This window comes from Physeter macrocephalus, chromosome 14, assembly GCF_002837175.3.
Source record: "Physeter macrocephalus isolate SW-GA chromosome 14, ASM283717v5, whole genome shotgun sequence".
Classification (NCBI taxonomy): Eukaryota; Metazoa; Chordata; class Mammalia; order Artiodactyla; family Physeteridae; genus Physeter; species Physeter macrocephalus.
This window is the reverse complement of record NC_041227.1, coordinates 34,081,360-34,095,116: the sequence shown is the minus strand read 5'-3', so window position 1 is coordinate 34,095,116 and position 13,757 is coordinate 34,081,360. Positions and strand designations below refer to the sequence as shown.

Genomic DNA, 13,757 nt, shown 5'->3' with positions numbered 1-13,757 from the left:
CTATACTAGTAAGGTTTTCTTCCTTATTATAATTAAGTCTTTTAATTTAAAGATATGCTTTTGGTAAGTGTTCTGGACTCATGGAGATCATGGGGCAAATCCATATGAATTTAAAAGTGAGAGAAAGAAGAGACTCAGCTAAAGAAGAAAGAGGCAAAGCTGGGAAAGGAAGAGAGGGAATCCAGGTATTCTTAGGTGCTTTATATGTACAGAGGTATGTGGGTTCTAACCTGGTGCCCCCTGTAGTGTGGCCTGTGGATGGCAGCAGTGGCATCACCCTCACCTGGGAGCTTGTTAGAAATGCACATTCTTGGGCCCCACTCCAAATTTACCAAACCTGACTCTCTGGGGTAGAACCCGTGAATCTGTATTTTTACAAGTTTCTCAGGTGATTCTGATGTGCTCAAATTTAAGAAGCACTACTCTAATATGTAAAGGTTTGCATTTCAATATATTTGTGTATCCGTTAAAAAAAAGTACCTAAGTTCTGCAAAGGATAGAAGAATGCTAAATGTTTGAGATGTCCTCCCAATTAACCCCCATCAAAATTTATCAGAGGGCATGATATTCACTAGAAGAACATCCCCCTATCAGAAGCAATAGCCAGGAAAACTGAGTACTTAAAATGGATGTATCATAATCCCCTATTCTACATTTGCAGCAAATAAGCATTAAGAGAAGACAATATGAAATTTCACTTGTCTTTACATCTGCTCCACCAGATACTTTAACCTTTTACTTTCCTGAAAATGTTCACGTTTCAAAAAGGAAGCACAGTGTAATCTGGATAACCCAAAGGCAAGGAATAAATGGTAAGACTTGTACGGAGTCACAAAAATATAATTTTATATGAGAAAACAAAGAGGAGAAAGATCATTTCCACGTAATCTCAGAGTAATAAGGTTGCAGAAGATTTCCACATGGACATAAGGACAGTGGGGCAAATGCTTCACAGCTCTGAGGGAGAGAACATGGGTTTTCAGTTGGGATTTGGGGTAGCAATGTACCGAGGGCATCCACCAGGTGATGTCCAGGGCTTTGTAAAATATGATACTGAATGGCTTCCGAAAATAGTTCACAGAACTGTGCCCAAGTGAACAAGAAGATAATGAACACGCCTCCTTTATTATGTCCTTACTTTTATTGAGAAAAGACTTCAACTGACTTCAGTCCAAGCAGCACTGGGAGAGAGATGTTGACATAAATAATATTCAAAAGAGATATAAAATGATAAGGGAATAATTGTTAAGGTTTATAGCACCAAATACTTCCGTCTCTCTCTTTGCTCATGCATTAAAGAATAAAGATACTGTAAATGGAGGGCTTCCCTGGTGGCGCAGTGGTTGAGAATCTGCCTGCTAATGCAGGGGACACGGGTTCGAGCCCTGGTCTGGGAAGATCCCACATGCCGCGGAGCAACTAGGCCCATGAGCCACAACTACTGAGCCTGCGCGCGTCTGGAGCCTGTGCTCCGCAGCAAGAGAGGCCGCGATAGTGAGAGGCCCACGCACCGCGATGAAGAGTGGCCCCTGCTCGCCGCAACTAGAGAAAGCCCTCGCACAGAAACGAAGACCCAACACAGCCAAAAATAATAAATAAATAAATAAATTTTAAAAAAAATTCCTTAAAAAAAAGAAAGAATAAAGATATTATAAATGGAAAGCAATCTTGAGCCCTTTATTACATTCTTTCAACTGCAAAATAAAAAATAAAATAACAAATCAGGTTTAGCTCTAATGTGATCCTATGATATACGTGAGGCAGGGGGAAAGATTACCAGCAACAAGAAAATAAAGTTAATTCTTGATTGCTGTGGTTATCTAAAATCTCTGCCTCTCTTTCTTAATTTGATCTCTTTCTCCAGCTCTTCATGCATCTCTCAATTCTGCCGGCCCTCAGTTGCTGTCATCTTTGTAAGAAGTCATATGGAGAATGGAGGCAAAACTAAAATCAATTTAGCTTCTCATTAGGAACAGGGAAAGAGAGGTGAAACTAACTGAAGCCAAGAAGCTTTAATTAGCCCTGATACAGAGAGAACTGAGTTGGTGGCAGTATCCAACCGTGTGCCAGCTCATACTGACGGCCCCCACCAGCTCTCCTGGACTCCAGTTTGCTATTTCCATAATAGAGGCAAAGAAAGTTTCCCTCAGCCCACTGGATGGGACCAAGAGACACAGCTGTGGCAAAATTTTAGATCCAAGTGGAGGATTTCCATGACTAAATTCATTATGGAGAATAATAGGTTTATGCTGCTCTCACATTCTTTCCATTCACACTAAGCATTCCAAGGAGGAATCCAGCACTTCACAAACTCTAATGTGCAGACAAATCACCTGGAGATAATGTTAAATGCAGATTCCAACTCAGCAGGTCTGGGTGGGACCTGAGATTCTGCATTTCTAACAAGCTGCCTGGTGATGCTGATGCTGCTGGTCCCCAGATCACACTCTGGGGAGCAATGAACACGGACATACAGAGAAGCAAATGAGGAGCAGATCTAAAGCTACTAGTGAAAAGCTAGTAAGTGGTGATGGCATGGGTAGAGAGCAGGTGGTACAAACCCCTACACAGTGACTAAGGCAGTAAATGATAGTCTCTCCTCACCTTCCAAATTCCTGAAGATACACATTAGTACACTGAACAGAACATTTCATATAAGGAATAAAGGGATTTACAAGCTGGAAGGTGGTGGGTGGCAGCACGGCTTTTGCTAATATAAATGGCATTTTTTTCCTGTTACCTATTCTAATTGATTAATGCTAGTATACGTGTGTGTATTGATTTTTCTTTGTTGATCACTTATTTGGTTACCTTGTTGAACTCTCTATCTGTTCAAAGTTTTTCAGTTGCTAGTTTTTGATATTCAGGTTACATAATCATCATCTGCAAATAATGAATAGGGCTTTGTCCTTTTGTGTTCCTGGGATTCATTTATTTTTTCTTGTCTAATTGTATGATCCAGATCTTCTAATACAATGTTGAATTCCAGCTTGTTGAGACTACGTGGCTAAGGCATTTTGAAAATGTTTAGGTCTAAGCTTTTCAAGTCAGAGACCCTTACATTCCAATGCCTGCTCCCTTCCTGAGTGAACTCTGTCTCCTTTCATTATGGGTTTTGACGGTGCTCTGCCCAAGGGGTGCTTTCGACTTTGGAGCAATGAGAGGGACAATGGTAGGACTCAAAAGAGAGGGTGCAAGGCGGTGGCAGAACGTTCTCTAAGTTTGACAGCCTTCTTCAAGGAGACATTCAGATTTCTGTCTAGTTCTTCCAGCTGAGTTCACTAGGACGGAAAAGGAAGAGATTCAGGGCAGACACTTTGATTAAAAATAAAGGCTGTACACTTCCCTGGACTGTCTTGTAGTTTCTGTGACCTAAAGAAATCTAGAATCACACTGATTCCATGAGTCCCACCCCCCTAAATTAAAGGTGCCATCTTACTGTTATTGAGAAGCCAAACAGAGGGAAACATAAGTAAATGAACACTACTGGCCAGTGTAATAGTGATAGATAAAAGCTTACCAAAGAGTAAGTATTTTGAGAAAGAATTTGGATGTCAGAGCCAGAAAGTGTGGGTGATCATACCTTTTAAAAATTAAATTTTTTGTCCAAGACTCATAAGAATGACAAGAGTAGTTATCGGGTAGGTCTACAGAAACCACCCATAAAAGGAAAGGCATGAGATAAGCACCCATGAATGCAGCACCTATTCTGAGGACTTCAGAACTGTTTCCTCATTTGAACAGTACAATGCATATTAAGTCTCTGTCATGTTTAATAGATGGCTGGGCACCAGCTTCATCCCAGAGAGCCCAAGAGGCCTTTTTCTACGCGAACTGATGAGGTGGTACATCTTCTCTCCACTAAAGTGTCTTCCCTCTTTAGTAGAAAGCAAAATTTTTCCCGTCTCACCAAAACGTAAGGTGACCAATGACCCAAAGTACATGAAGAAGCTGAGGGAGATAACACAATACATTTTTTAAAAGAAGCAGAAGATGGGGAAAGGGTTAAGGAGGCAAACAAGGCAACTTAACTTCCGAGCAATGGTGGCGTAAGAATGTGGATAATATCTGGGTAAAGATTATGAACATAGTATTCGCATGACCAAAAACTAGTGGAGTGAAAAACTTGAAATGTTTTCAAGTAAAATAAGTATTGCAATGTACTGAAAGGATTATTTAAAAGTGGAGGCATCTGCACTGCTATATGGGGGAACTTTTCTCTCCTGCATCGGTGCTTCTAGGCTCTGGTTACCATAGCTTCTCAAGTGCAACCCTACCAACTGGCAGCTACTGAGCCCTGACAGGGAAAGAAAAGAGAAGCCCTTTGGCAAAGATGTGATCTGTGTCTGCAAACTGGCAGATCACAGTCTACCTGCGGTCTTTTCTTGAGGCAATACCTCATACCTGGCATGATACTGCCTTTCCTAACATTTTCTCTTTATAAGGTATAATGGCTAACATCAATTGTTTTGAAACAAAAATATACTGTCCATTCCTCACTTAAAGTCTTCTTATTATTAATGTGTTAGACAAAAAGTGAGTTTCCCTTTTTGGATTAACAAGAGCTTCAATGGGTTTCACTGAAGAGAAAACACTTTTTTGAACGTGTAGAGGAAAAAAGAAGTTAATTTTAGTTGTAATAAAAATTGCAACCTTTACGTGTTCTGAAATATCTTTCTCTTGGACTTAAGCAAATTTTGTCAATCAGTTTTGGTTGTTAAGTGAATCATGTTCTAAAATTAGCTCTGAGCTTGTTATAAAGATAAAAAGGAAAAATTTAACCTGCCATCTCATTGGCCTAATATGCACTATATTTTCACCCAGGAACTCCATGTTGTGCTTGTTGTCCAAATATTCTATTCGAACCTACATATTTTTCTTACATGCAATCCATTAAAAGACAAAAATAAAGCTTTTCTAGTCCATGCAAAAGTATGAGGAAAAGTTAGCAATGGAGAATCCAACTATTGTGTGGTAAACTCAATCCATTCTCTTTCTATTTCTTATAAGTAAATAGAAAAAAAAAAGTACCTTAAATATCACCTTGCAAAAACATAGACACATTTAATTAAATGAATATATTATCAAATTCACACACACACACACACACACACACACACAGAACCAGAGCTACACATCACAGCAAGAAACCAGCAAAAAAGCAGTGTGCAAAGCCAATGAGGAAGTGCATGGACACACGAAGGCAGCAGCTGATTTTTGCACCTGGTAAAGCCATCATGGAAAGATCAGCAGGTCAGAAGCAAAGCGAATGAAGGTGTAGGATGCAGGCATGCAATGAGGATGCTGGAGGAGGGCAAGCCACTGCACACAGACTGATGGAGTTAATGTATGAAAAAGCTTACTTCATTTAGAAAGCTCACTAATTGGTCTACCGTTAAATAATCAGTTTTGTCTCCATTGCTGAAAAGAAATTTATTAGAAAAAGTAAGTTTTGGTATATGATGCTACAGGAGGTACGATTTACATGTTGACATTTGTTGATGATAATTCTACACTTATTTTCTAACCCTGAAGTAGTGGTGAACTCTTAAAATGGCCAGAGACTGTTTGTAAGGGGGGAAAAAAAATAACCCAACAACAACAACAAAGGAAAGAAATCATTCCCACTAGCTTACAGAAAATGTCTGCAATCCCTCTTTTGCATTATCCACAGGCATTATTATAAAAACAACATGTAAGTCATCCATTTGAAATAATTGGAATGAATGGACTTTTCAACAACATAATAACATTCCAAATCGGATCTTGTTAGTTCACATAATGGGTTAATACCTAAAGGAGCAAGTTAACATTGTAGGTAGTTAGTAAAGCCAATGCAGGGAGGGGAGGGGGGGAAGTTCCAGGTGCTACAACTAACTTACGTAAAAGTTTCTCAAAAAATCAGAGTGAACTTTTACACCAAATAAACTAAGGGGTGAAAATGTAACCCTGACTAGATATTCCTAGATACTATCAACATACTATTTGAAAATATTAGGACAAAAATGTTTTTAAAGTCTAAAAATACAAGGATAACATTGATGTGACACTGTCTCATAAACGGAACTTACATTTTTTTAAAAAGATCCTCTATATCTGTCCGAGGACAAATCTTTTGTGTCAGTTCATAGAACTTTTCATAAGTAAATGCTGCAGGCTCAATTTCATCATTCTGGAAAGAATAGAAGCGTGTTATAAATCAGGGCACATTTTTCTCTCCTTGGAGGGTCTACAGAATCTACAGGTTCATGAAGCAAAGTGATGACACTTGGAATTCCAGGGCCTTCATCTCTGATTCTTGCCGATGGAAGCCAGGAGGTCCAGCTGTTGGCCAGGCCTCTAGAACGTGGCACGTGTAAATGAGCATTTCTAGCTACCATGCATCCATAGTTTGCATGTTCAAACACTGGCCACAGCTGGGCTTGCTCTGGGAGACACTCCATAGAACAAATACAAAGAAACATTTTTTCCTTCTCTCCTTGAAGGAGAAAAGCAAGTGCCTGCCTAAAGGATGCTGACTAAATCAAGCCCAATGTTTTCCTATGCTTATTTTGTGAATTTTCACAAGACCACATGAAGGGGATCCTATAAGAGTTTACTTTTCATACTGAACTTCATATTTCAAATCGGATTTGTTAAGGCATCAACAGGCTTAAATCTTTCTTCCAGTTAACACGCTAACTGCAATTATTTTAAATACAAAGGGCCACAAACACAAATGGTATGTTTGGGGAGAGGTGCTTCATAAAATATCACACAGCCATCCTGAAGAACTGAATTTATGAGCCATTTTTCATGCTGACATTGTACATGGTCCAGGCAATGTTGATGGGTTTCTGTAAAATAAGCTTTCCATAAACTACGTGAAAGAGCAGCCTGGCTGTCATTTCCTTTTCTTGATAAAGTTGACAACAACATTTGGAAGTACACTATTTGAATACTAAAACGTTTAGGTTAAAATGCCCAGAAAACAAACAGAAGGAAGGATAGAAGGAAAGAGAATAAAGGAAAAACTGACTGTACTATGTGTGACTGAATCTAATTCTGAATCTAACCGAATCAGTTTAATCCAATCTTGTTTATTACATGAGAACATAAATACACAAAGTGGTTTTAGAAACACATTATTAGATTAATGAATACCTTTCCACTGGGAAGACCTAGCTCCTTGAGTGCTTGAAAGATCACCTTTTCTGTTTTCCCCGATGCAAAGGTTCTGGTAATACTAGGGCAGAAAAGAAAAAGACATAAAGTTACTATTAAGTCTGTTTTCTCTGATGCAAAGATCCCATTAAAACTAGGGATGGTGGGATAGGGGAGAAGAAAAAGGAAAATAAAATTATTTTTCATTTTTAGGTATTTTTCACTTCCCAAACTAGCTCCTGCAATGTCCCTCTGGTTACCAGAGCTGGTTGTGCCAGTGTGGTGACTTGATTCTAAGACAGGTGGTCTCTCTGGCTACTTGTGAATGTAAGATGCACCAAGGATACAGACCACTGGACAATCACAATAATAAATTTCGATCCTATCAAACTGCTTCCTTAGGAAAAAGGAATGCGGCAGATGGAACAGCATGTCTAGAATAAAACCTCATGGTGACAATATCTTGACTTGGGGAAAGGAAGGAGGGCCCTTAGGACACAGAATGTGCCGGTGGTCGCCCTTACCTGGCTTCATACTACAGCTGAAATGCATTATCAGACATATATATATATATATATATATATATATATATTTTGAGCTAAGCACCCTTTAGCTACTCTGACATGTCAGCTGCCTCAAGGATTGGGGACTTTATTATGAAAGTGACAGGTGTCAGGGAGAGGGGAGGCAGGGGAACAATTATTCAATGTTTCAGCAGAATCTTGGCATTCCCCTGAGACACAGTGTTTTTGAATAATGGTGCTGCCTTTGAATTAATACTGTGTTCATCAAGGCTAGTAAGATGGATAACACCTTAAGGAGCATATTTCCTGATGATGATAAAAGTAGGAGAGAGACTCCTGATAAATGAATTGGTGACACTCAGAACGAACTACTGAGGAGAGGACTTGGACCCTGGAATCCATACTTGACTCTGAGCCATGTCTTGGCCACCCGAAGAGCCTTCATTCACTCCCTGAATGGAGGCCCAGGTGATTTGTCACCATAATAACTTAAAGTCTAAATCAGAAGTCCAGCCTCCGCTGGAAGACAGAGCTTACTTTCATCTGTGAAGCTTGGCTTTGGACCGCCTTCCCTGTGAGCACAGGAGGATCTGTAACAGCGCCTCTCATGCCCAACCTTGTCATGAACTCCACCATTTGCGTTAAGTGTAAGGCAAGCTCCCAATGTAAGCAGTGACCACCATTTAATCTTGATGAGTGGGAGAAAGCACCACTTCAACTGCAGAGTACAACTTCCCAGAAGAGATTGGGAAGAACTAGCTGTAGGTAAACGAATTGCTATGTGTTCATTCAAAGCTTTATTGTTTCATACGTGGTCTAAGAATACTTCAAGAAGTACAGTTTTAAGAATGTTTGAGACAGTTGTATTCAAATATAGGGAGGCCTATGAATTCTCTAACAAATCTGCAGACATGGTACAGCATATATATATGACATTAAGTAAAACAGTTTCTAGGGTCAAGGGTGCTATGCCCACATTTTCCCACTTCTCTAGAGTTCATGGAATTTTCATACCTTGGACTGAGCTGAGAAGCACTTTATCTGCTCTTTATAATAGGGGAAAGTGGCTATTCAGTGTGTCTTTTTTTTGAAACAGTATGTATGTGTTAATGTGAGAGCTGCAGGTTCCAGCAGGATTTGGGATGTCTGGCACCTGTAACCAGGAGGAAACTCTCTGCATAGCAATCTCAGGGGAATCTCAGCTAACTCGAGCTTCTGTTAGGTTTCAACAGGCCCCATAAAGGAGATGAAAACTGATGAACATGGTCATGAATATAGCAGGTGTAGGGCCTGAGCCTTTCTGGTGAAACAACCTGGTGTTGGGGAGGGGGTGGAGTGGGGAGGAAAGGGAGAGTTGGTAGGAATAGAATCTTGGCTGGGGCTTGGGGAAATGCCAAGAAATAGGAAGCAGAACAAGGACATCTTTTGGGAGTAGTCTGTCCAAACATTTGTGGGAGATAGAGAAACTGAGAGAAGGAGAAAATAGGGTGTCCAGGGCCAGGAAGGAGGGAAATCCACATGGGAATATATCAGTGAGGGTAAAGTCAGAGCCCAGAGACATGAAAGAAGATAATAAAGGCAAGAGATGGGACTTCCCTGGCAGTCCAATTGTTAGGACTCCGTGCTTCCACTGCAGGGGGCACGGCTTCGATCCCTGGTCAGGGCACTAAGATTCCACCTGCCGAGGGGCCAAAATAAGTAAATAAATAAAGGCAAGAAGTGGTATGATGGTCAGAAGGGCTCGTTCTCAGGCCCATCTTTTCACGAGGGGGCTCGGGCTGGGCAACCTCAACACAGATTTGCTCCCCTCATTCTAAGAGAAAATAGGAGCAAGGAAGTAGAAGAGACCATTTCCCTGGAGGTGGGGAGGAGCGGGGATGGGGCTCTTTTATTGCCTTCTCTCCAGGCAGCTTTCAGAGTCATTCTTGGGCCTCAAAATGGATTCGGCTTAGGGGTGAGTGAATTGTGGTGCAAAGGTGAATTCTCTGAGTTTCCAGTTGCATCGGAGGCCCAGCATTTAACCAGGGTCCTGAGAGAAAGAAACACACTTATCACAGGCTGGGGGCATTTCAGACACCATCAAGGGCATTTCATGGGCACGTAGAGTGTGTATAAGGGACTGCAATTTATTCAACCCTTTATACACAGCCCCAAAGAGTACAGCTTAGTGCTTCGTAGCTACAGGTGGTCAGAGTTTCTGCTGAAGCAAAACACACTACCTACCCCAAAGGAAATGTTAGAAAAGCAAATACCCTTAAGTGGTACCCAGTCCATCTGATTAAATTCCCTGTTCCAGCAGACCTTACAAGCAACCAAGACAGCAATGACCCTAGAAACTCAGGGAGTCTCACTCTGCCCTACAATCTATCCAATGGTTTTAATACCATCTTCTGAAACAGTCAAGGAGTGCTCATGAAGTGAAGCCCCCTGCAGAACCAGACCCTCATCATAGGCAGGGTGGGCCTCCAGGATGTGGATGGATTATGAGGGAGTTGGGCTGCTACGACCACCCCTGATGTCTTAGCCCTCTTAACACATCTGTTTCCCTTGGGACTCCTTCTACTCATAGCTGTTGGTTCCAACTTCATGTTACAAGGAATGGGAAATGGCAATTAAATAAAATAAAAAAGAGTGACCTTCAAAGCTTTGGTCTGAGTGGATAGGTAAACTGAGTGTGAGTTTGTAAGTTTGGGAGAAAAGCAGACTGCATAAGATGATGTACAAAAAAAGAAAAGAGAAGAGGGAGGTAAAGACTTTCTTCCCTTATCCTTCCTGGACATTAAATCTTGGTTACAGCTCACAAGGAGTGGCCACTCTCAAGCTGATCTAATGACCCTGAAGCCAGATCCCCTCTAATATTACACACACACTACACTAAGAGTTTCCATTTTTAAAACTCCAGAATTATAGTGATAAAATGACATTTTAAAGTGTTTACTCTTCATATCCATTAGAACATTCAGAACTATTTCCACCTCGCCCTTGGCAGCTCATCCACATAAAGATTTATCTGCTTTTTGCTGGCTTGGTATCAATTCTCCATCAACTCTGACAAACTGCCCCCAGATCACAGATGTCTTGTGTCAAACACCTGTTAGTGCTGTCAGGCACCAAAGAGTTCACGTCAGAGAAAGGTAAAGAAGAAGACAAAATATTTAGGCTATTTCTACAAAAAAGGGGGGTAACAATTTTGTATGTGAACATGCTGCACAAAGATCTTTGGAATCAGCAAAGGCTTCCAAGCTTGTGTAACAATGGCTTGATTCATAGGATGTGTACAGATGACACCAGAACTGCTCGTTAGGAGTGCTTTGATTACAATCTATGTGTTTCTGTTTTGTCCATTTCCTGAAACTTATCTTGGGAGAAAAATCAGGAGAGCAAGTTATGTAAAAACTGATCCTACCTACATTTCTGGTCTTCACACTGCTATCTGTGCTAAGTTTGGACTTATTACTTCAATACTGATTTTTAAATAAAAATGCACTATATATTTGGTAATAGCTGTAGGATGCTGAGATTCATTAAAATAATTGTCCTGCTATTCTCAACAGAGCAAAGGGCTTTAAATAAAATAAGGATCAGTGTAAAGTGCCTTTGCCAACAACCATCAGTCAAGGGTGCTAGTGGGGCTTTTATTAAACTTCTAAAGTAAACGCAAAATTGACTTGCTAGTAAGTTATTAAATAAAAAGCAGAGAATCCTACATATAGATTTGTAAAGACCACAACAGATGCATGAGGTCGATAACCCTGGAAGCCCTCAATAAAAGGTTAAATAAAAAGAATACTGCCATGGTCTTCTTTATGATGTGTATGCTTTTCGTTTGCCCATTGATACATCAGTTGTGTCACATGGATACCTTAGTCCATGAATGTTACAATACATGGAGTTAAGGAAAATGATGACCTCTAGGATAGTTCTTTCAAATGTGAAAAGAATGACATTGAGGGAGTATGGAGATACTCTCAGAGGGATGCAGAATGGAAGCTTCAAGTCTGGGCAGAGACAGAGGGAAAGAAGAGGCAGAAATGGCCAAGTGTAATCAGTGGGTCTCGGCTCCAGTGCATTCCCTCAAATGCTGTGCAGCTGGTGACCTGTCCACCTCACCTCTGAAAGATAGAGAGGTTCTAAGACACGACTCCACCCAGTAGTTCTGGGTTTTGTCTGTTATTTGTCGTTGGCTTCTTTGCTAAAGTGTCCAGGAAGAGGTCAACTTGAATGCGAGTCAGGAGAGTTCTATAAGAGTGGGTCGGTATCTGGGGAACTCATGTTTAATTCAGGTTCCTGAATCCTAATATACCCCCTGGCTTCATGTGGGCAGCAGATGCTCTGGGGCCCAGTTCAGCTTCTGGAATTTTCACAAAACACCAACGAACACCAACCAGCTTACACAAACACCAATGAAAAAAAACCACTTGGGGAGCTGGGTAAAGAATTCCCATCACTACTGTCGCAAGAGCTTGCAACTGGACCCACAGACCACGACCCTAACGCCGGAAGGGGTGGAGAGGCAGAAAAACGGGGAGCATGAGAAATCCTCAGAGGGTGAAGCACATCAGCTTAAGTACTGAAGCACAGGTGTGAAGGCCGTTTCTGGTTCATCTTCTCTTCATTCTTGACTCCACCCAGGCTTTCCTGCCATTTTCTCCCTTGTCTCTGTTACCTTGGGCAGGGTGAGGAGGGAAGCGACAGCTCTGAAGGGCATGTGGTGTCAATGATAGCATACCCAGACACCAAGTCCACTCGTCCTGGGCATGAGAGGACCAGCGAAGCCCAGAATGAGATGCACTGTCTAGAGGCATCACACTTCCTAAGACACATCCATACACTTCCACTGTAGGTGCACAATATAAACTTCTTTAATTTTAGTTAAAGGTTGTTCAGGGCAAGTAGGTGAAAGATACCTGAATCCTGAAAACCCACTTAGTTGAAGATTAAAAAATACTGCTACATTTTCAGATGTTCTTTAATTTATCAGAGTTAACGCTACCCGTTCCGAGGAAAAATGAAACTTTACGTCCATAAGTGATTTTTACAAACTGAACACAGCATTTGATGATGTGATTCAAACTAAGCTTCCAGAAATATCCTTAGTTAAAGAAATTAACAAGTCCTTGTGGGGGGCTCTCTCTGTGGACTGGTATCACAAGGGCTGACCCAGGCTGTGCAGAGCAGACAAGAATAACTGACTTACCTCCTAACTGGAATTTTCCCATTTGTGTTGGTCATAAATGCCAATTTCATCCAGCTGGAAAACAACAGTAACAACTGTTTTAATGTTTCTCGGGAGAAATAGCTTCAATCTGGTTAAGCACTTTAAAAGTTCATGCAAACAAAGAACATTTATTCGGAAAACCAAAGACAATTACACACTGTGAGATGAATTTACTGTTGTCAGATTTAGCAAACAAAAATATAGGACTCTGTTAGATCTGAATTTCAGATAAACAACAAACAAATTTTTACTACAAGTATGTTCCAAATATTGCATAGGACGTATTTATACTAAAACATTATTTGTTACTTATCTGAAATTCAAATTTCACTGAGAGTCCCATATTTTATCTGGAAATCCTAGATGAATCAGAAAATTGGGAATTTGCATGATCAAAGCAAATTGTAGGCACTTATTTGGTGATTGGTTTCATCTTGACTGTTGCTCTTTAATAATCTACTAAGGGGGTAAGAAATGCAAGTACCAGCCAGCCTAGTCTTGAGGACAGTGGGGACCCCCTCCACCGCAGCCCCAGCTCCTGCTCTAAGTGTAGTGAAGTACAGATGGAGAAGCAGGCAGGTGTGAGCCCTTAGTGACCTAATCCTCACAGCAACTGGTGGATGGGTGGACCCAGCTCCATAAAGGGATCTGGATCCTTAATTTGTAACAGTCAGAGAAGTTCATCAACTCAAACTGACGGTGAAAAACGCCTTGCTTTCCCCAGGCATTCATGACACATGGAGACCCAGAACATATATTTGTCCTATGGTGCTTGGATTATTCTTAGACACTGACTCCCGTTCTCACTGTTTCCAGTTAATAACATTCTAACAATCTGCAGAACATGATGATTTGGTAAAGTTTCTGTCTTA

At 40.9% G+C, this 13,757-nt stretch overlaps 1 protein-coding gene across 2 annotated transcripts in view; it reads right to left on the bottom strand.

Annotated features, from left to right (window-relative positions):
- Positions 1-13,757, bottom strand: part of PLCB4 (phospholipase C beta 4) — a 160,951-nt gene that overhangs the window by 90,611 nt on the left and 56,583 nt on the right. For both annotated transcript variants that reach the window (XM_028499284.2, XM_007109072.3), the window contains exons 6-9: positions 12,865-12,918; positions 7,144-7,225; positions 6,072-6,172; positions 5,364-5,421 (exon numbers count right to left, since the gene is read on the bottom strand). In XM_028499284.2, coding sequence (XP_028355085.1) covers positions 5,364-5,421; positions 6,072-6,172; positions 7,144-7,225; positions 12,865-12,918 — 295 coding nt within the window. The remainder of the gene's footprint in view (positions 1-5,363; positions 5,422-6,071; positions 6,173-7,143; positions 7,226-12,864; positions 12,919-13,757) is intronic.